The 20528-nt window shown below is 42.6% G+C and overlaps 1 protein-coding gene across 1 annotated transcript; it reads right to left on the minus strand.

Annotated features, from left to right (window-relative positions):
* Positions 1-16821: 16821 nt before the first annotated feature.
* Positions 16822-19785, minus strand: drd1b (dopamine receptor D1b; the record flags this gene model as incomplete). The annotated part of the gene is made up of 2 exons (XM_083986879.1): positions 19417-19785; positions 16822-17916 (listed from the first exon to the last, which is right to left on the minus strand). The coding sequence occupies exons 1-2, from the start codon at positions 19597-19599 to the stop codon at positions 16822-16824; spliced, it is 1278 nt and encodes a 425-aa protein (XP_083843005.1). The 5' UTR covers positions 19600-19785.
* Positions 19786-20528: the final 743 nt, after the last annotated feature.

Raw genomic sequence — 20528 nt, forward strand, 5'->3', positions numbered from 1 at the left:
CTATTCGGTTATAAAAAAGTCTCACGTTAATGTGGATGAATCTCCGCTACCCACACTTGTTAATGGGCCCATTTTCGATAAATATATCGTTCTGTCTCTATCGTTATTTTGTTATTATTAGTGGTGGCGGAAATGCTGGTCGAGCCGACCAGCGTTTCTTTAATGAGAATAACGCAGCTGAATCGCCGTTTATGGTCGGAACTACGATGGTAACTGAACCTCTTTGAACCTCTGACTTTAATTCTTGATGAATGAAAACATGAGTCTGTCTTGCGCCGGTCAAAGAATTCTACGGTGCGAAGGCTCATAAATGTAGTGTGGAAACACTTCGCTTTTCCAAAACTCCTCGTTGTCCCTTTAAATATAATATATGTAGACATGTATGGACATTATGATATGTAAGTAAATTCTGCGTACCACTACTGACCTGAGAGCTGTCTTGTATTGTCTGTGTACTGTTGTGTTGTGTAACTGTTTATATTTTTTATTTTTATTTTATGTTACTCTATTATTTGTGTTTTATGTTTTATTTGAACATGGATTATATTGAATGAGACATAAATTGCATAGATACCGTTGCCATAGCTGATGGGGATCTGAATAAATCAATCAATCAAGCAGCACAGCCTGGATTACATACAGACACACAACTTATATTGATATCTGATAAGAAACCTTAACATGTTTAAAAAGTTATAGCCTACTAAACCCAGAAGGACAGGAGCATCATCGTGTTTTAACCCTTTAAACAGCAACAAACACTCTAATAACTGCATTTATTCACTTTGAGGATTTAGAATAAAGAAACAGGAGGAATAACTCTAAAGGTGTTAAACCCTGAGATGTGAGCTGTGTTGTCTTTATTCTGGTGTTCTTTCTGTTTTACCCTCTTATATTGACTCATCGGTATCTTTTAATGTGATCTCCTATCTAACTGGATTACGCTGCAGGTTCCAGCTCTGTTTTTCATACTGTGCAGAAAGAGCTTAAATTTACCTCCGTTTTATTTTATTAGGGTGATTTAAATCCCTAATCTGATCTTATTTTACCACCGACCGCTCCTGTTTTTAATTGACTCATCTCGCTGATCGTCAGTTTAGTTCTAATGTGACCTTATGTTATTTTTACTTTCCTCCAATACTGCATAGCTACCTGATATGTCGACTGCGTATTTCAAATGTACCTCTCTGTGTCGACTGTGTTATAAATGAGATTGTTACCTCAATATATTTCTGAGTCTAAATAGACGTTCTAATAATAATAATAATACGTTGTTTTTAAGTGCAGAATTAAAGAGGTTTAGTGTGAAAGTTAAACATTGGTTCAAGCAGCAGCAGAAATGTGAACATTAACTTCTCTCAAGTCATTGTCAATACAACACTTGATTATAATGTTTAATGTTAAATCTAACTTGTGTAATTGTTTAATCTGAATTTTGCAGCTGTGATGGTAACACTTTACAATAAGGGTCCCTTAATTGTCGTTAGTTAGTACATTATTAAGCATTAATGCACTGCAAAAACTCAAAATCTTACCAAGAATATTTGTCTTATTTCTTGTAATAATTTCTAATTTCTAGTCAAAACAAATCTCATTCTACTTAAAATAAGACTCATCACGTAAAAAGTAGCTTGTTTTTAGACACTTTTTACTTCTTTCAAGCAGATTTTCACTTGAAATAAGTAGAAAAATCTGATAGTGGAGCAAGTTTTTCTTCCTTATTACAAACACAAAAAACCTGCTTTCACTGGCAGATTTTTCTACTTATTTCAAGTGAAATGATCTAAAAACAAGTTCATTTTTAGGTGATGAGTCTTATTTTAAGTGTAAATTGATTAGTTTTGACTAGAAATGAGACATTTTGACAAGAAATGAGACAAATATTCTTGGAAAGATGTAGAGTTTTTGCAGTGTGCACATTAGCTGAAGTTAGACGTCCTGTATGCATTGCATTTTCCATTTTTTGTGTTGTATGTACTGTCCCTGTTGAATTAAAATTAAAATAAATGAACAATAATAATGATGATAATAATAATAACATGGTGAAAAATGTTTTAAATTCAGATGTATCAGTGAGTTTGGAGCTCAGAGATGCTGCTGCTGCTGCTGCTGCTCAGTAAAGCAGCTGAATGAGAGCTGGTGTAGTTACATAAGCACATTACAGCTAGTGCTGTGCATGCACGCGCACACACACACACACACACACACACACACACACACACACACACACACACGAGCAGAGCACACCATGTTGCATGTTGCTGCCTGCAGTCTATCATTAACCTTGACTGTATTTCCACTGTGACCCCACTCCGCCCGTCGCCGGAGCAACAGAGGTTAACTATGGACTGGGATGTTCCAGTGAGTCAGAGGAGTTCAGGTCTAAACCGACTTCCTTTTGTTGTTGTTATTGTGTTTTTTGGTGCAGATCTTATTTAGATGTTGTTCTATCTTTAGAGCGAGCGCTGCTGCAGCTTTAAAGGGATAGTTCACCCAAAATTGAAATTTCACTCATGATCTCCTCCCCCTTATGTGGGCTAAGGGCTGCACTGCAAAAACTCAAACTCTTACCGCGAATATTTGTCTTATTTCTAGTCAAAACAAATCGCATTTTACGTAAAATCACGTAAAAAGCAGCTTGTTTTTAGACACATTTTACTTCTTTCAAGTTGATTTTCACTTGAAATAAGTAGAAAAATCTGATAGTGGAGCAAGTTTTTCTTTCTTATTACAAGCACAAAAAACTTGCTTTCACTGGCAGATTTTTCTACTCATTTCAAGTGAAAATTTGTTTAAAAGAAGTGAAAATTATCTGAAAACAAGTTAATTTTTAGGTGATGAGTCTTATTTTAAGTGGAAAAAGTTTAGTTTTGATTAAAAATGAGACATTTTGACAAGAAATAAGATAAATATTCTTGCAGTTTTTGCAGTGTGGGAGAAGTTTCAGAGTCCTCCGTGGCTTCTCTGAGTTACAGGGGGTCTCGGCGTAGCAGTGCATGTCCATATGACGGTTGCAAATGGATACCAACTGTCTTCGTAACAAAAAGACACACCAAAAAACATCCAGATACCTCCATGCTGCTTGTATGTAATGTCCCTCTTGTATTGAAGCCCCGACATGAGAAATTGTCCCGAAAAAAATTTAATAGGTCTATATTTCAAGCTTGTTTTGTAGCGGAAGCTTCCTGGTCTGTCCAAATTGGACGAACTGGGAAGAGGAGCTTCGAGAATCTTCCATTACAAAACAAGCTTGAAATATAGACCTATTTAATTTTTTTCGGGACAATTTCGCATTTCGGGGCTTCAGCGGAAGCAGGAAGTAACGTCGCCATGGGACCTCAACTCGGAAAAAGTCTCCATGTAAGTGAACGGGAGTCAAAGTTTTATTTCGTGATACGATTGAATTGTGCCATGAGAAAAAAATCTGTCCTCTACCTGTTTAAAACATCACGGTTCATGAAGAGAAATCAGCAGTTTGTTATAAAACTATTGTAAAATAAAATACAGAAGAATCCCTAACCATAAAGACTACAAGTTGCGTAGGTGACGTCACCATGGCGACCACATGGCGTCCTTCCTTTCCCGTCTCAGTTGGTGACGTATTTTTTGTGTGACACCAGATCTGTAGTCCTAGAGCGTCTTCACACTAAATACATTCTTCTGTTGCTGTTTTACAACAAACTGCTGGTTTCTCTTCATGAAACGTGATGTTTTAAACAGGTAGAGGTCATATTTTTTTCTCATGGCACAATTCAATCGTATCACGAAATAAAACTTTGACTCCCGTTCACTTACATGGAGACTTTTTCCGAGTTGAGGTCCCATGGCGACCGTTACTTCCTGCTTCCGCTTCGGCTCTCTATACAAGAGGGACATTACAGACGAGCAGCATGGAGGTATTTGGATGTTTTTTGGTGTGTCTTTTTGTTACGAAGACAGTTATATGGACCATTATATGGACATGCACTGCTACGCCGAGAAATTTCGATTTTGGGTTAACTATCCCTTTAACACAGTTGGACTGGGAACCGATGAAAAGCATCAGGATGAATCTGCTTTAACACAGTTTAGTCTGTGAATGTTGTAAGCACCAGAAAGCCTCGGGTCTCAGGCTGGGATGGATTTAACGTCTTCCACCAGAGCCGCTGCAAAGTAAAACCAATTAAATCTGGTGGAGAACAGAGTTTGTGTTTCTCTCCATGGAGCTCACACAGATTTGTGTTTTTAGGTTTTTTTCTCAGTGTTTGAAGCCAAACGTTTTTCCCCACAGGTCTCCGTCTGTGTTCAAACCCCGATGCACGATAAAGAATAAAAATCCTGGTCTTTACACATCAAGCTGCTGTCGGATCAGACTTAAACGCTGGATAACGGTTCAATGTTTGATTCAGTTCATTCTCGGTGTCACTCAGTTACATATAGTAGCCTATATGCACCATGCAAAAGTTGTTTTCCTTTTCTGGCAGTTTGAACATGGAAAAGATGGAAATAAAAATATATTCATATAGTTTAAAATGTAAAGTGAATGTGCCGTCTGTCATTGTGAACAGTTCATCAAGTGGAAGATGAAATGATCTCCAAAAGACATAAAGTTACAGACATTATATATATATAACCCTCCTGCACTGCAAAAACTCAAACTCTTACCAAGAATATTTGTCTTATTTCTAGTCAAAACAAATCTCATTCTACTTAAAATAAGACTCATCACATTAAAAGCAGCTTGTTTTTAGACACGTTTTACTTATTTCTAGCAGATTTTTACTTGAAATAAGTTGAAAAATGTGGAGCAAAGTGGAGCAAGTTTTTCTTTCTTATTACAAGCACAAAAATCTTGCTTTTTCTACTTATTTTAAGTAAAAAAATGTTTGAAACAAATGAAAATTATCTAAAAACAAGTTAATTTTTAGGTGATGAGTCTTATTTTAAGTGGAAAGAGATTAGTTTTGACTAGAAATTAGACATTTTGACAAGAAATAAGGCAAATATTCTTGGAAAGATTTGGGTTTTTGCAGTGTGAATCATCTCTGAATCTCTTCTGACTTCATTTGTCTGATGTGGAGCTGATTCCTGAACGTTTGTGACTCAGATCTAATTCCATGTTTCTTCCGTCCTCAGAGTGAAGCAGCTGCACAGAGGTGGACTGAAGGGTTCACACACATCTTCAGGTGTATTTCAACACACTGCCCCTCATCTGATCTCTGCACACAGCAGACGCACGGACGTGTGAAACCGGATTAAATCAGATCAGATTCACACCTCACTGGATCCAATGAGGAAACGTAAAAAGCCAAAGTTTGTGTCGACAGTTTGACTTTGTCTCGGGGAAGTCGCACTCGTTCATCTTCAATTCTTCACGTTCAAAGCTGATGAAATGAGCTGAAAAGAGATTATTGATCATTTTTACACTGCAAAAACTCTACATCTTGAAGAATATTTGTCTTATTTCTAGTCAAAATGTCATTTCTAGTCAAAACAAATCTTATTATACTTAAAATAAGACTCATCACATTAAAAGCAGCTTGTTTTTAGACACTTTTTACTTCTTTCAAGCAGATTTTCACTTGAAATAAGTAGAAAAATCTGATAGTGAAAGTTTTTTATGCTTGTAATAAGAAAGAAAAACTTGCTTGAAAATGATCTAAAAACAAGTTAATTTTTAGGTGATGAGTCTTATTATATTATATATTATATATATATTATATATTATAGTCTTATTATTATCTTACTCATTGAGTGCCAACCACGTAATTTCTCGTTTTTCGTTCCCATGCGTTGAGTGCCAAAAACGAGATTTTTCGTTTTTTTGCTCTTTTTTTAAATTATGAAAATAGACACTTTAATACACATTATATGTAAATTTGGGGACTCTACGACGAGGAGAACTGAAATAGATGACGATCAAAGTCACATGACAGCTCATGATCTGGAAGTTTTTATCATAACTCAGCTTCTGCAAACAGAGTTCTGCATGCAGATGCAGCAGCTGCTCTGCTCTCACCCGCGCTGCTGCTCCAGCTGCTCGAGCTGCTCGGAGCAGAAACAGGAAGCTCTCATCCCACAGTCCCGCCCGGTCTTCATCTGGAGCAACACCGTGTCCTCCCCAAAGTCCTCCCGCGGTAAAATCTGATGGTCTCTGGGCCAAAGCAGACCGGCATCACCGACCCGTACCACAGAAGGACCGCGACCACCGGTGGGACCGGTCTTCCCGAGCCGCGGTGGCCGACTGACCCTCACGTTCCGCGGGGAGAAGCTGAGACACGGCACGGTGCGTCTGTGTTATTGTTGTTTAGTGGCGCCCCCCCGCCCCCGCTGGTGGTTTTGTGAATAGAACAACAATTGTTGTGTATATTTATCTTATACGAGCCCTTTGATCCAGAAATGCGAGTGTCAGAAGAGCGACAGACACAAACAGAGCACCTTTCATAAAAGACGCTCTATCTCCTTTTCTAGAAAAAAAGGAGGGATTTTGGTGAAACCCAGCCATGTTTAGCTTGACTTTTCTCAGGAACGGAGGCACGTAGAAACAAACGGTTTGTGGCCACTTGAAGCATAAAGTTAAACCTTTCAATTGAGCTACAGTATGTGTTGGTGGCAATAATATAGAATACACTATGGCTCTACATAAAAAGTCAAAAATGGTCTAAATTGCCCGTACACTTGACTAAAACTTTGGAAAGGAGCGCGGCACTCAATGAGTTAAGTGGAAAGAGTTTAGTTTTGACTAGAAATGAGACATTTTGACAAGAAATATGACAAATATTCTTGGAAAGATTTTGAGTTTTTGCAGTGTACAGTCTTTGTATAGATGTAAAATTAAAAATGCAGGGAGCTCGTAGCTGGGGGGCAAATCCAATTCACACACTAATGTACATCAGACGTTACAAGTGTAAAGGTGTTCAGACCAATCAGAGATGGAAGAGAAGGAAAACGGCTTCAGACAGCGTTCAACTACAAAACACACACGGACCACAAGCAGCTTGTTGTTATCGGACCAAAGAAATGTGCTTTTTCTCTCTTTGTTGTGTTAAAGGAATAGTTCAACATTTAGTCAAACTGGCCCATTGCCATAATCCCTATAGTCATAGCAGTAGGTTCGTTACCTTTAATTGTCGGTGCAAGCTGTTTTTAGAACGGCGGAGCAGAGCCGTGAGCTGCTCAGAGCTACGCTACGGAGGCTCATTATGGGATTTCTTGGTTTCCCTCATCAAACTCATCAAATACACAATCCAACAACTCCACAACGCTCTGGTGGACAAGTTGTGAGCTGCACATTCACCACGCTATGAGATAATAACACAACGTTACCACACAGAGTTGTTTTAGAGGGAAATACAGAGACTGTTGATGAAAAACTGTCCCTGAAGGCAACGTGCATCAGTGGTTTTGCATGAATTTCCCTCTAAAACAACTCTGTGTGGTAACGTTGTGTTATTATCTCATAGCGTGGTGAATGTGCAGCTCACAACTTGTCCACCAGAGCGTTGTGGAGTTGTTGGATTGTGTATTTGATGAGTTTGATGAGGGAAACCAACCGAGAAATCCCATAATGAGTCTCCGTAGCGTAGCTCTGAGCAGCTCACGGCTCTGCTCCGCCGTTCTAAAAACAGCTTGCACCGACAATTAAAGTTAACAAACCTACTGCTATGACTATAGGGGTTATGGCAATGGGCCAGTTTGACTAAATGTTGAACTATACTATCCCTTTAAAATGTTGCTGTGTGTGTGTGTGTGTGTGTGTGTGTGTGTGTGTGTGTGTGTGTGTGTGTGTGTGGAAGAGGACATGTCAGCTGTGGAGTCTCTGTCAGGTTATGTAAATGTAGATGTAGAAGCAGCGAGGACGAGGACACGGCCGCTCAGGCTGCAGCTGGAAAAAAATATGCGTCACTGTTCAAAATCAATCTGCATCGATTCCTCTGCAGCGACGTGATCGTCCAATAGCTGCTCGGTGTCAGAGGTCCAGCTGTCACACACACACACACACACACACACACACACACACACACACACACTGACTGACGAGCACGCAGGAGAAAAATAAAAAATACATACATGTTTATTTTTTACAAGTAGGGCACATTATTATTATTTTTCATGTACAAACTGTAAACTAAATACTGTAATAATAATAATAATAATCATAATAACTCTGAGGGTTAGAAGCTCTGACATCACTTTCATGAATCAACACTTTCCAAAACATGTAAAGAAATAAAGAAATAAAGAAATAAATAAATAAAGAACCAATAGAAAGAGTCTGAGACTGTAAATTATAAAACATACAGCATGTCAGTCTGCTACACACGTTAAGGATTCTCTGAAGATAAAAAGCACTTGTGTTCATCACAACTACATTTGAACATCATTGTACAAATACTCTATCCCCCCCTCCCCCCTTTTAAATACTGTCATGTCGGATTTTCTCTTTAGCCGTGTTTCCACTGCAGGAGTTCCTGGTAAAAGGAGGAGGTAGGAACTTCTAGAGGAACCGTCCTCTCTCTCGGTGGCCGTGTCTCCACTGCAGACTGGGTACTAGATTACTAGAGTAATAGAGTACTAGAGTACTGGTGGCCGTGTCTCCACTGCATCAGGACCCACCAGGCTCTGATGGCCACGTGCAACAGTTTAGACCATAGACTGTAAAAAATAGGTATAGAAGCTTTTTTTTAAATAAAAAAAATGCCGTCTCGATCGTCACATAATCCCACGATCGCCTATTTACCACTCTTTTTTCTTTTTTTACCAGGCCTATACTACTCTCGTCTTTCACTGAGTTATTCTCTCTTTTTTTCCGGCCGTTTTACCGTTTTTAGTAACGTTGAGTTGTAAAAATGCATCTTATTTTGGGGCTTAATTCTCTTAGCGTCACATGATTCTGCTTTGAGTCTGACCAATCAGCACAGAGTAAATCTCAAGCCCCATCGGGACTTCTTCAGGGCCGATCCGAGTACCGACCCCCAGGCAGGGACTCTATAGATTACTGGTGGACTAGAGTAATAGATTACTAGAGTAATAGAGTTCAGCCCTGTGGGGGAGGTTCCTGCAGTGGAGACACACACCAACGGGGCTGAACCCGGAAAATGACCCCCAAGTTCCTGCAGTGGAAACGCGCGTCATGTTTTTTGTTTTTTAACATGAAGCTTTTTCAGTGACTGGATGTCGAGGTATAGGGACTCCTCCATCTTTATCCTGGACTGAAGCGTCATCATTAAAATGCCCCCACAGTCCCTTGCATGGGGGGGGGGGGGCTGGAGCTCTGTGCATCCCCTCTCCCCTCCTCCCCCCTCCTCCCCCCACCACCAGGGAGGAGGAGGAGGAGGAGGAGGAGGAGGATGATGCTGCTGCTGCACTGTCAGACTGCTCACATTGTCATTACTCATGTAACTACACTGATTGAGAGACTGTGTAACTGTCATCATCATCATCGCTCCCAGACAGGAAGTTGTAGCAGCCTGGGGGGTGGAGGGGGGGGGGGGATCGCTCCGGATGAAACAAAGCTCTCTCTGCTTGTGGGACCGTTGTCTGACATCCTCCTCCTCCTCCTCCTCCTCCTCCTCCTCCCAGACCGACCCGAGCAGAGCAGCAGCAGCAGCAGCAGCAGCTGGAGAGACGAGTCATGGAGCTGACAAGGTGAAAGCTCAGGGGCTTTTTTAGATGGAGCCAAAAAAATAAAATAAAATAAAACACAGCAGATCATTTCAGCTCTCAGCTGGAGGTATGTTCCTATAAATGTGGACACACTGCAAAAACTCTACATCTTACCAAGAATATTTGTCTCATTTCTAGTCAAAACTAATCTCATTCTACTTAAAATAAGACTCATCACATTAAAAGCAGCTTGTTTTTAGACACTTTTTACTTCTTTCAAGCAGATTTTCACTTGAAATAAGTAGAAAAATCTGATAGTGGAGCAAGTTTTTCTTTCTTATTATAAGCACAAAAAACTTACTTTCACTGGCAGATTTTTCTACTTATTTCAAGCGAAATGATCTAAAAACAAGTTAATTTTTAGGTGATGAGTCTTATTTTAAGTGAAAAGAGATTAGTTTTGACAAGAAATAAAACAAATATTCTTGGAAAGATGCAGTGTACAGCATCTTCCAGAAACATGTGGTAAACCTGGACATGCCAATAATAATAATAATAATATTGTCACCCACAAATGGCAGATTAATCTCTGTATAACACTCCGACCTCAGCTTATAAAACACTGGTTAAATCACAGCAGAAGCTACAGTACAGCCACATTCAGCCAAAAGTAGGAACTCTGGCAACAGCAATAATAATAATAATCATAATAATAATAATAATCATCATTATAGACACTGCAAAAACTCAAAATCTTTCCAAGAATATTTGTCTAATTTCTGTGAAAATGTCTCATTTCTAGTCAAAACTAATCTCTTTTCACATAAAATAAGACTCATCACCTAAAAATGAACTTGTTTTTAGATCATTTTCACTTGTTTCAAACTAATTTTCACTTGAAATAAGTAGAAAAATCTCCCAGTGAAAACAAGTTTTTTTGTGCTTGTAATAAGAAAGAAAAACTTGCTCCACTATCAGATTTTTCTACTTATTTGAAGTGAAAATCTGCTTGAAAGAAGTAAAAAATGTCTAAAAACAAGCTGCTTTTTAATGTAATTAGTCCTATTTTAATTATAATGAGATTAGTTTTGACTAGAAATGAGACATTTTGACGAGAAATACGAGAAATATTCTTGGTAAGATTGTGAGTTTTTGCAGTGAAGAGGCTTTGATTCAGCACCGACTCACTGTGGAGAAGGGAAACAGTCGACCCCGTCTGTTTAATAATAAATTCAACGTGTGTTAACACTGGGAACACTCATCAAGTCGACAGCGGCAGCCAAGAGAAAGAGGAAGAGAAAGAGAAAGAAGAAGAGAAAGAAGAGGATGGAGGGATGGAGGGATGAAGGGATGGAAGCAGCTCTCCTCCATGTCCAGTCCTGACACATTATATGCGATTCACATTTTCATCACATGAGTTTGACTTCATGTGTTTGGGAATAATTAGGCCGTGAGTGAAGAGGACGAACGTCTCAGAGCTGATATGGTTCACACTGCAAAAACTCAAAATCTTTCCAAGAATAGGCTATTTGTCGTATTTCTTGTTAAAATGTCTCATTTCTTGTCAAAACTAAACTCTTTCCACTTAAAATAAGACTCATTACCTAAAAATTGACTTGTTTTTAGATCATTTTCACTTGTTTCAAACACATTTTCAATTGAAATAAGTAGAAAAATCTGCCAGTGAAAGCAAGTTTTTTGTGCTTGTAAGAAGAAACTTGCTACACTATCAGATTTTTCTACTTATTTCAAGTGAAAATCAGCTTGAAAGAAGTAAAAAGTGTCTAAAAACAAGCTGCTTTTTAATGTGATGAGTCTTATTCTAAGTAGAATTAGATTTGTTTTGACTAGAAATAAGACAAATATTCTTGGTAAGATTTTGAGTTTTTGCAGTGCAGAATTATTTTCTACAAAGGCGTCAGACACGGAGTAAAAAAAAAAAAAAAAGATTAAAGTTGTCGTGGGTGAAATTGAATTTCTGCCCCTTGGAAAATTAAATGAATTCGTACAGCACATGATAGCTAATCCAGATCCCAGTTAATAAATATTGGTTTTTAAGCGGATGGAGCTGAGGACAGGGAGGCAGCGAGGACACGAGCCCAGCCACGTATTGAGCTAAAAGCTTTCCCCCATTGGATTTTCCACAGCAGGAAAATCAAATGCTACGTTCAAGACCAATTGCTTTCTATTGGCTCAGTTCTTCCTTTGTCTGACGATGAGCAACAGTTTCACAGCTTCATGGACACACACGGCTCAACAACAGGACCGACCGACCGACGGATGCCACCGAGCAGAAAGATCTGACTGAAAATATCATTTAGTCCTGCTCTAATGGAATTTACTGCATCCCATAATAAACAATGGGCTGTGTCTGTGTGTATATTTAGCTTCATGAATTCTGTCTCTAATTAACCGGGCAGCAGAGATAACGAAGAGGCTTTTTAAACTCTGACCTCCTCCTACATTCAGACACAGAGAAGTTGAAATGTAAAATAAAACTTATGGAAAACAAAACGAGGCTGAATTCATTAGCACTAAAATAAAACTTCATTCTACACTCATTAGTTTTGTTTCTACAGTTTCACTCGGCCTTGGTGGTCACTAATGTTAGGCTGGGGAGCAAACTCCAACTCTTTCAACTATTTATTAGCCTATAATAAACTATTATCATTTGCTAATTAACAGTCAAACACCAGTTTAATGTGAACAGCTACTTGATCAGTTTGATCACTGTTAAACAGATTTGACATTTAACCCTAATTAACTCTATCAGGCACCAGTAGACCAGTTGGAACGTTTCATAACAACAGCTCATTTACTCCAAACTGCCTTCAGTGCAGTGGTTTAACACTTAGAGCACGTGGTCATTGTGTATTAGTGCTGCAGCCTTATTGTGAAACCTCCAGAGGAGACTGATGGAGAACAACCAGGATGTTAACGTGACCCTGATCCTCAGCTCAGCAGGACTCACAGCAGGAGATACACACTAACACATCTGGAAGTTTACTAAAGGTCACAAACTGTCACTTGAATTACACATGAGTGAACAACAACAACACTGATGATGCTGCTAAATGCTGCTGCTGCTGCTGCTGCTGCTGCTGCTAATGTTACTGTCAAGGGACGTTCACACCAAAAGCGTCGGGAGCGTCGCGGCGGCCAGATGTCATTAATTTTCAATGGAGACTGGCGTCGGCGGGCATCGAGGGGCGTCGGGAGCGTTGACGCGCGTCGGAGCGTCTAGAGCGTCTACAGCGTCAAATTAGAAGTTGAGGGAATTTCAACTTTATGCAAATGAGGAGCATAGCCGCTGCGGCAGCCAGTTGCAGACCGGGAGTCTCACAGTGGGAGAAATTGAGAGCGCCTGACTGGACACATCTTCCCCGCTGCTTGAAAGTCCCGCCCCTTTGGCCGCCGGCCGCTGGAGCTGGCAGCCGGTGAACACGTTGAGAGCGTCTGCTGCCCATGCTGCTGACTAGGGGTTTCACCGAATAGTCGAATATTCGAATATTCGACTATCAAAACCACTATTCGACGCTGTGAGTCATAGTCGAGTATTCGCCTTTTCCTTTTTTTTCTTTTTTCAAAAGCCTGGTGCTGTAATAAAGCCGTGGATTGGCATCTACATTAATGCTCTACAGCAGATATGCAGCAGGGGGCGCTGTGGGCATGTGTGAGACTAGTGTAGTGCTTGTGGTTCCCAGAATGCATTGCGGCCGGTGAAGCCAAAGCAGCTAAAAGCTGCTAAATCACAGCAGCTAAAAGTTACCGTGGTAGCACTGTTAATATGTCACTTTTTAAATATTTTTTCATGAGGGAAAGTAACCGTTTCAATCCTTAATGTGCGGTTAGTTTATCCAAATGACGCCTGTTTGGACATTTACTCTGACTTTTTTCGGATCAGTGAAGCTCCGCCTGTGTGAGCAGCCACCCGGGAGCAGCCAGTCACCCTCCCCAGGCTGCAGAGCTGGTCGGGCGCCTGACGTCCGTGACGACGATCGCTGATTAACGTACGCAGGTTTTAGAGGGTTACCACCGGCTAGTTAAATTATATTTTATGAGATAAATGTTGTTCTAATTGATGAAATCTAACAACTGTAATTAGCAACATTAGTTTGAATGAAAAGTGAAGCTTCGGGGCTCTGCATGTACAAAAATCATTTACATGGGCTCTGTATGTACAAAAATCATTTACATTTACATTAATAAATAAATATTTTACAATCAGTCAACATGACATTTTATTTCTAAATTCTATAGCATGTAACGACCGAAGGTGGATATAACTTAAGTTAGGCTATATTGCTATTTAGAGCGGAGAAGTGTCCGACGCAGCTCTGTTTATGACCGGCAGATAAAAAAATGTTTATTTTAGAACGTGTTGAAATGAATAGCAAATAATAGTGAGACTTCAAATGTATAAAATATTAAATACATGTAAATGCTTATCCACAATGGATGACAGCGAATACATTGTGTATTTATGACAGAAGCAAACAGTGTAGGGTTATGGCTGGCAGCTGAGGTGCCGTATGGATTAGGAAAAAAAAAATCTGGCGAATATTCGACTATTCGTCGACTATTGGGAAGTATTCGGCGAATACTAAAATCCAGTATTCGTCAATGCCCTACTGCTGACGCCCCCGACGCTTTTGGAGTGAACGCACCATTACTGTTACAGCTGCTAACTGCTGTAACTGCTAACTACTGCTGCTGTTCTTGTTCCTGCTGCTGTAACGGTTATTGCTGCTAACTGCTAATGTTACTGTTAGCTACCACTGCTGTCACTGTTACAGCTGCTAACTGATGTAGCTGCTAACTGCTAACTACTGCTGCTGTGTACTGCTACTAGGCTACTGCTGCGTTCACACCAAAAGCTTCCAAAGTGTCAAAATGCCGGAAGTCAATTCATTTTCAATGAGAGCCCGGCGACACTGAGCGACCAAAGCGTTAACAAACGAGAAGTTGAGCCTTGGTTAAAGGGATATTCCGGTGTAAGTTTAACCCATGGTCCAACGCACCGTAACAGAGTTAGACCCCCCCTCGAGTGATGAAGTCTGCTAACCGCTAGCTTCTCCAGTTGTAGCAACATTAGCAATGACCGCACCATAACAAACAGTGCAGTATACGGATCCACTAGCCACCGATCAAAAAGCCACTTACAGCCACAAATAATGCTCAGAACAGCACCAAACATCATCAACAGTACAGACAGGGTTCAGGGTTTCATTTCGATGGACTCAACTATCCGTTTGAGACAGAGTTTACTGAAGACAAGCTGAAGGAAATGGAGGAGAAAAGTGAAAGACAGAGAGCTGCAGTGGAGTCTATGTGCTGGACCTGGGGGAATCAAGTGGTCAGTGTGGTCAATGCCTGTCGGTGGCCACTGAAACCAGATGTTTGTGCTGAAACCAGATGTTTGTGCTGCCAGTCGGACTCGGACGTGGACACGGAAAGTTGCCGCATAACTGGAGCAGAGTGGGTGAGTCGTTTTCGTCTCTTTTCAATAGAAACCAGGCTAAGCTAACATATGTTTGATGCCTCGTATTATGTGCTGGGACCCTGTTTGTACTGTTGATGATGTTTGGTGCTGTTCTGAGCATTATTTGTGGCTGTAACTTGGTTTTTGATCGGTGGCTAGTGGATCCGTCTACTGTGCTGTTTGTTATGGTGCGGTCATTGCTAACGTTGCTACAACTAGAGAAGCTAGCGGTTAGCAGACTTCATCTCTCGAGGGGGGGTCTAACTCGGTGTCACGGTGCGTTGGACCATGGGTTAAACTTACGCCGGAATATCCTTTTAACATTAGGGTAATTAGCTATGACGCGGCTCGGTGGCAACCTGTCAGAATAGAGATGTCCTTCGGCTCCTTTTTCTTTCTTTTTTTTTCTCCTCCTTTGGCTCCCCATTGACCAGCGCGATCGAACTTTGATGTCAGTCACATGACGAGCGACCAAGGCAGCTGAAAATATTTGCCGTTTTGGAAGCTGTCTTGTCTGAAGCGCATCCTCGAGCGCTTTTGATGCTTTGGAAGCTTTTGGTGTGAACGTAGGACTACAGTAACTGTTACTACTGCTGCTGTATCTGCTGTTGTTGCTGCTGCTGTAGGTAGGTAACTGTTACCGTTAAGTTGTTCTTGTTACTGCTGCTGTTACTGTTACTGCTACTGGGGCTCGGCCTCCTCTGTCCACGTGCACAGGTTTTACTTTACAGATTCACATTCTTTTTTAATTACAGACTGACAGCATCAGCCAAAAATAGAGTCAGTGGTGGTGCCACTTAAAGAGTGGGAAGAGTACGGAGTTAAAATGGAGGCTGCCAGAGGAGACGTGAGGAGAGGGGAGGACAAACAGAAAGGGAAAGATATGGGGCATGAGACAATGAGGAAGAAGAGGAGGAAGAGACGAAGGAATGAGGAGGAGGAATGAGGAGGCTGGAGGACCCAGAGAGGGTTTAGGCAGAAAACAGGAAGTGAAGAGAAGGAAACATGACATGAACCAGTCTGATTGGTCGTCAGAGGTCGTGACCACAACAGGGAGAGTGCTGTAGTTCTTCCATCCCTCTCTCTTTCTGTTCATTAGTCGGACTGTGATCAGGTTTTATCATATCAATTAGATCGTTGTTACTTTGGCATCTCAACTCGTTTTAATTAAACGTAATGATTGCAAGGTTTTTGATTTTGCAATTAAAAAAAGATGGTTAGAAACGTACTGAAGAGAAAAAACTGCAATAAACAACTAATTATACTGTTTTATAACCAAATTAATCCACCCACGTTGTTCTCTCCCATCCCCCATCAAACACATAGAAAGCACCTACCGCACCTACGAGACATGTTGCTACGAGTTACTACATCTCGCTCCACTGTAGTACTGTAGTACTGCGTTTAGTCCTCAGTACTGCACAGTATACACATATACACATGCACATGTACACATCTTTGTCTGGTTTGTCAAAGACGTGTACATGTGCACACAGCAGCGAGTCTTCTGCTTTTCATATTCACATCGTCAACATTTATCATCAAATGTGTTTTTATTTCATCAATAAATGCTGAACGTATTTTGCAGATAGTTATAATCCAGGATAAAGTGCCTTTACTTTGAAACATTCTGTAGGTTTTTTTTGTTTTGTTTTTTCTCCGTGTGGATGTTTTTTGTGGACATGAGTCTCATGGTTCTGTCATGTTCATGTATCTCACTCACTGTGTCTCTGTCTCGATCCGTCCGCCTCGTCTCAACAACACGACACGGCTTTGTGTTGTCCGTTCTGTGTGATGGGATTGATCTTTTCCAGCGTGAGCTCCGTGTCGCTGTCTAAATTCCCAGAGATGGCGGGAGAGAGTTTCTCTTTCTCCACCTCGCCACCTACGAAGCCGCCGAAGCCGCTGCCGCCTCGGCCACCGCCTTCGTCCTTCCTCTGCAGCTCCTCCTCTGGACTCAGGATGCTGTGAGGGATCACGTAGTTTCCCTCCTTCGGGATGAGACTCTTAGGCTGATACTGAGTTGTTGTAGTCGTCGTGGTGCAGTTGGGGTGTTGTGAGGTAGCGGGGGCGGCAGTGGCCATGGCGGCAGCAGCGGCGGCCATGTTGTCCTTGTTGTTGATGCTGACGATCTCGATGGCGTTGCTGCTGCTGCCGGGGCAGAGGCGGTGGCAGCCCAGCAGGATGGAGAAGGCCTTGCGGAAGTCTGCGTTGAAGGCGTAGATGATGGGGTTGAGCGAGGAGTTGGCCCAGCCGAACCACACGAACACGTCGAAGGTCGTCGAGCTGATGCACGGGAAGTCGCCGCCGTCCGGCAGCTCGGGGTCGCAGAACGGCACCATGCAGTTGAGGATGAAGAAGGGCAACCAGCAGCACACGAACACGCCCATGATGACCGAGAGCGTCTTTAAGACTTTGGTTTCTCGCTTGAACGACATTTTGAACGACGAGCTCTCGCTGTCCATGTTGGAGGAGCCGTTGCCGCCGCCCATGTTGTTGCTGTGGTGACGGTTCTTGGCGCTCGCCGCCGCCCGCTCCAGCGCCGTTATCCTCCTGATCTGCTTCTGCGCGATGCGGTAGATCCGCGTGTAGATGACGATCATGATCGCCACGGGGATGTAGAAGCTGATGAGCGACGAGGAGATGGCGTAGGTCCGGTTGAGGCTGGAGTCGCAGTTGTCATGTGGCGGCGGCGGCGGATCGGCGAGCGTCGTCGTCATCGTGGCGTTGAGCTGCTGCTCGGCGGCGTAGCCCGCGGTCGTCTGCGCCTTGTGCCAGTTGAGCTGCACGGGGATGAAGGAGATGAGCAGCGACAGCGTCCACGCCACGCTGATCATCAGACACGCCACCTGTCAATGTCAATGAAAGATGCCGAGGTCCTTATTCACGCCTTTGTTACATCTAGGCTCGATTATTGTAATGTCCTCTTATCAGGACTACCAAAGAAGAGCCTTCATCAACTGCAAATCAATCAATCAATCAATCAATCAATCAATCAATCAATCAAACAAACACTTTATTTGTCCAATTTGCAATTTAAGGGGGGGACATGTGGTCCCAATGGTTCCAATGGTTCAGAACACAGCAGCTCGTATTTTGTCTGGCTCATCTAGCCAGTGCTGGCCTCTCTTCATTGGCTCCCTATTCAGTTTAGAGCAGATTTTAAGGTTGCTTTTACTAACCTTTAAAATCCTAAACGGCTTGGCACCTTTGTATTTGAGTGATTTAATTCATGTGTATGTTCCCACACGGTCTCTACGCTCCCAGGGGAGTGTGTCTCTCTGTGTTCCAAAAGGTTAGGAAAAAGACGGTTGGTGAGCGTGCCTTTTCCTCCGGGGTCCTCCGACCCTGTGGAACAATCTCCCTTTGGACATCAGGCAGGCCTGTTCAATTGGGGTTTTTAAAACAAAGCTTAAAGCAGAAGTAAGCGATATATTTGTGTTAATATAAGTCTTAAATAGTTATATCTTCCGACAGCAATCACTTACATAGAGTGTTTGGTCTGAAACACGGGTCTGTCAGTCACTCTGCTCTGCTCTGAGCCGAGGAGAAAACATTTATCGTATCCTACAAGTTTTATCCAATGAGGAGAGAGAACGGCATGAAGGGCTGTGTGGGCGCATGGCGTCTGTCCGACTACCCATTTCTCCGACCATACATTTCTTTATTTTTGCGTCCATTAGTCCGACCTCCCACTTCTCCGACTTAAGTAGCCCTAACCCTTAACCTTACCCTAAACCTAACCTTAACACTGTAGAATGGGTAGTCGGAGAAATGAGCCGTCGGACTTTTGGGCAGTCGGACTGATGTATGCTCCCCGGGCTGTGTGTGCAGCCAAGGGATGCGCGTGAATGTGGTGACGTAGGGACGAGGACCAATAGATCCATGACGGAGTTAGCAGCCCGTAACTCGTGTTTTTCCGACCTGTGAAGTCATACCAGTTCGATCTGGTACGAGTTCACAGGTCAGAAGTTACGAGTGGCCGTTATAGTGACTTTCACAGGTAAAACAGGTCGGAGAAACACGAGTGGGTTGCCTGGAACGCTACAAAGTCGTAAGTTGTGACTTGAAGCTGTAACTTACGGTTTCAAACCCCTGCCTGGAACGCAGCATTAGCCAAAACGACCGGATGGCTTACTTCTGCTTTAAGACCCACTTATTTGCTGTTGCATATGGGTCCTAGGTTTTTCATTAGTAAAAGTCCTGCCCTGTTTCAAATGTGTTTTGTACTCTGTTTTTGTCTTTTGGAATGTCTCTGCTTGTAAACTGCTTGCAGTTTCTGATGTGTTGTACAGCACTTTGATGTAAAGCACTTTATAAATAAATGTATTATTATTATTATTTATTACCTTGGGCGTCATCTTGCGCTCGTAGCGGAAGGGGCTGGAGATGGCCCAGTAGCGGTCCACGCTGATCACGCACAGGTTCAGGATGGAGGCGGTGGAGCACATGATGTCGAACGCCACCCACACGTTGCAGAAGGCGCCGAACGGCCAGAAGCCCACGATCTCCGTGGCGGCCTTCCACGGCATCACCAGCACGGCCACCAGCAGGTCGGAGATGGCCAGCGAGATGACGAAGAAGTTGGTGACCTTGGACCTCAGGTGGCGGAACTTGGCCACGGCGACGCACACGAGCGTGTTGCCGAGCAACGTGGTGAAGATGAGCAGCGACAGGAAGCAGCCCGTCAGCACGCGCTTCGACGAGTCTCTCTGCTCTGCCGCCACGCCGACGAGCAGCAGCTGCTTGTCGTCGTCGCTGCCGCCGTTGTCTCGGACCGTCATCGAGAAAGAGAAATTCTGATCCATTATTTTCTGTTTTCGCCGCTTCGCTTTCGGCGGCGAGGAGGAGGAAGAAGGGAGGAAGGGAGGCGTCGGTCAGCCAATCGGCCGTCACCCCATCACACCCCTCAGCCTGCAGCAGCAGCAGCAGCAGCGGTGCCTCTCTCTGTTCGATGGGAACACCGCTTCAGACTGACGGCGAGGCCGGCGGAGCGGTCGACTGTCTCGGCACCGGCAGCTCTCCCACGGCGGCGGCGGCGACGCAGATCGACCTCAAGCTCCCGGTCGGAAGAGCCATATCTGTACTGCTTATTATAGTTTTAGTAGTTTTCCTAAACTTAAACTAGTTTGCATAAACTATAAACTGTTTTCTTGTCTGTAACAACATCTATTGCACTGTCCGATCTGTCTGATCCCTCCTCTGTTGCTCACCCTGAGGTTTCTCCTGGTTTTCCCTGTTAAAAGGGTTTTCCATGGAGTTTTTCCTCAGTGGATGTGAGGGTCTAAGGACAGAGGATGTTGTTACGATGCCATGTGAAGCCCTTTGAGACAAACGGGCTATACAAATAAAATTGCCTTGCCTTGCCTTTAAAATGTTGAACTGCTCCTTTAATTATGCTTATGCTGCTGAGCTGATGACATCACAGTAGCTCTTAGCTCTTCTCAGACCAGTGGTTCAG

The sequence above is a fragment of the Trachurus trachurus genome, assembly GCF_905171665.1.
Source record: "Trachurus trachurus genome assembly, chromosome: 14".
Lineage (NCBI taxonomy): Eukaryota > Metazoa > Chordata > Actinopteri > Carangiformes > Carangidae > Trachurus > Trachurus trachurus.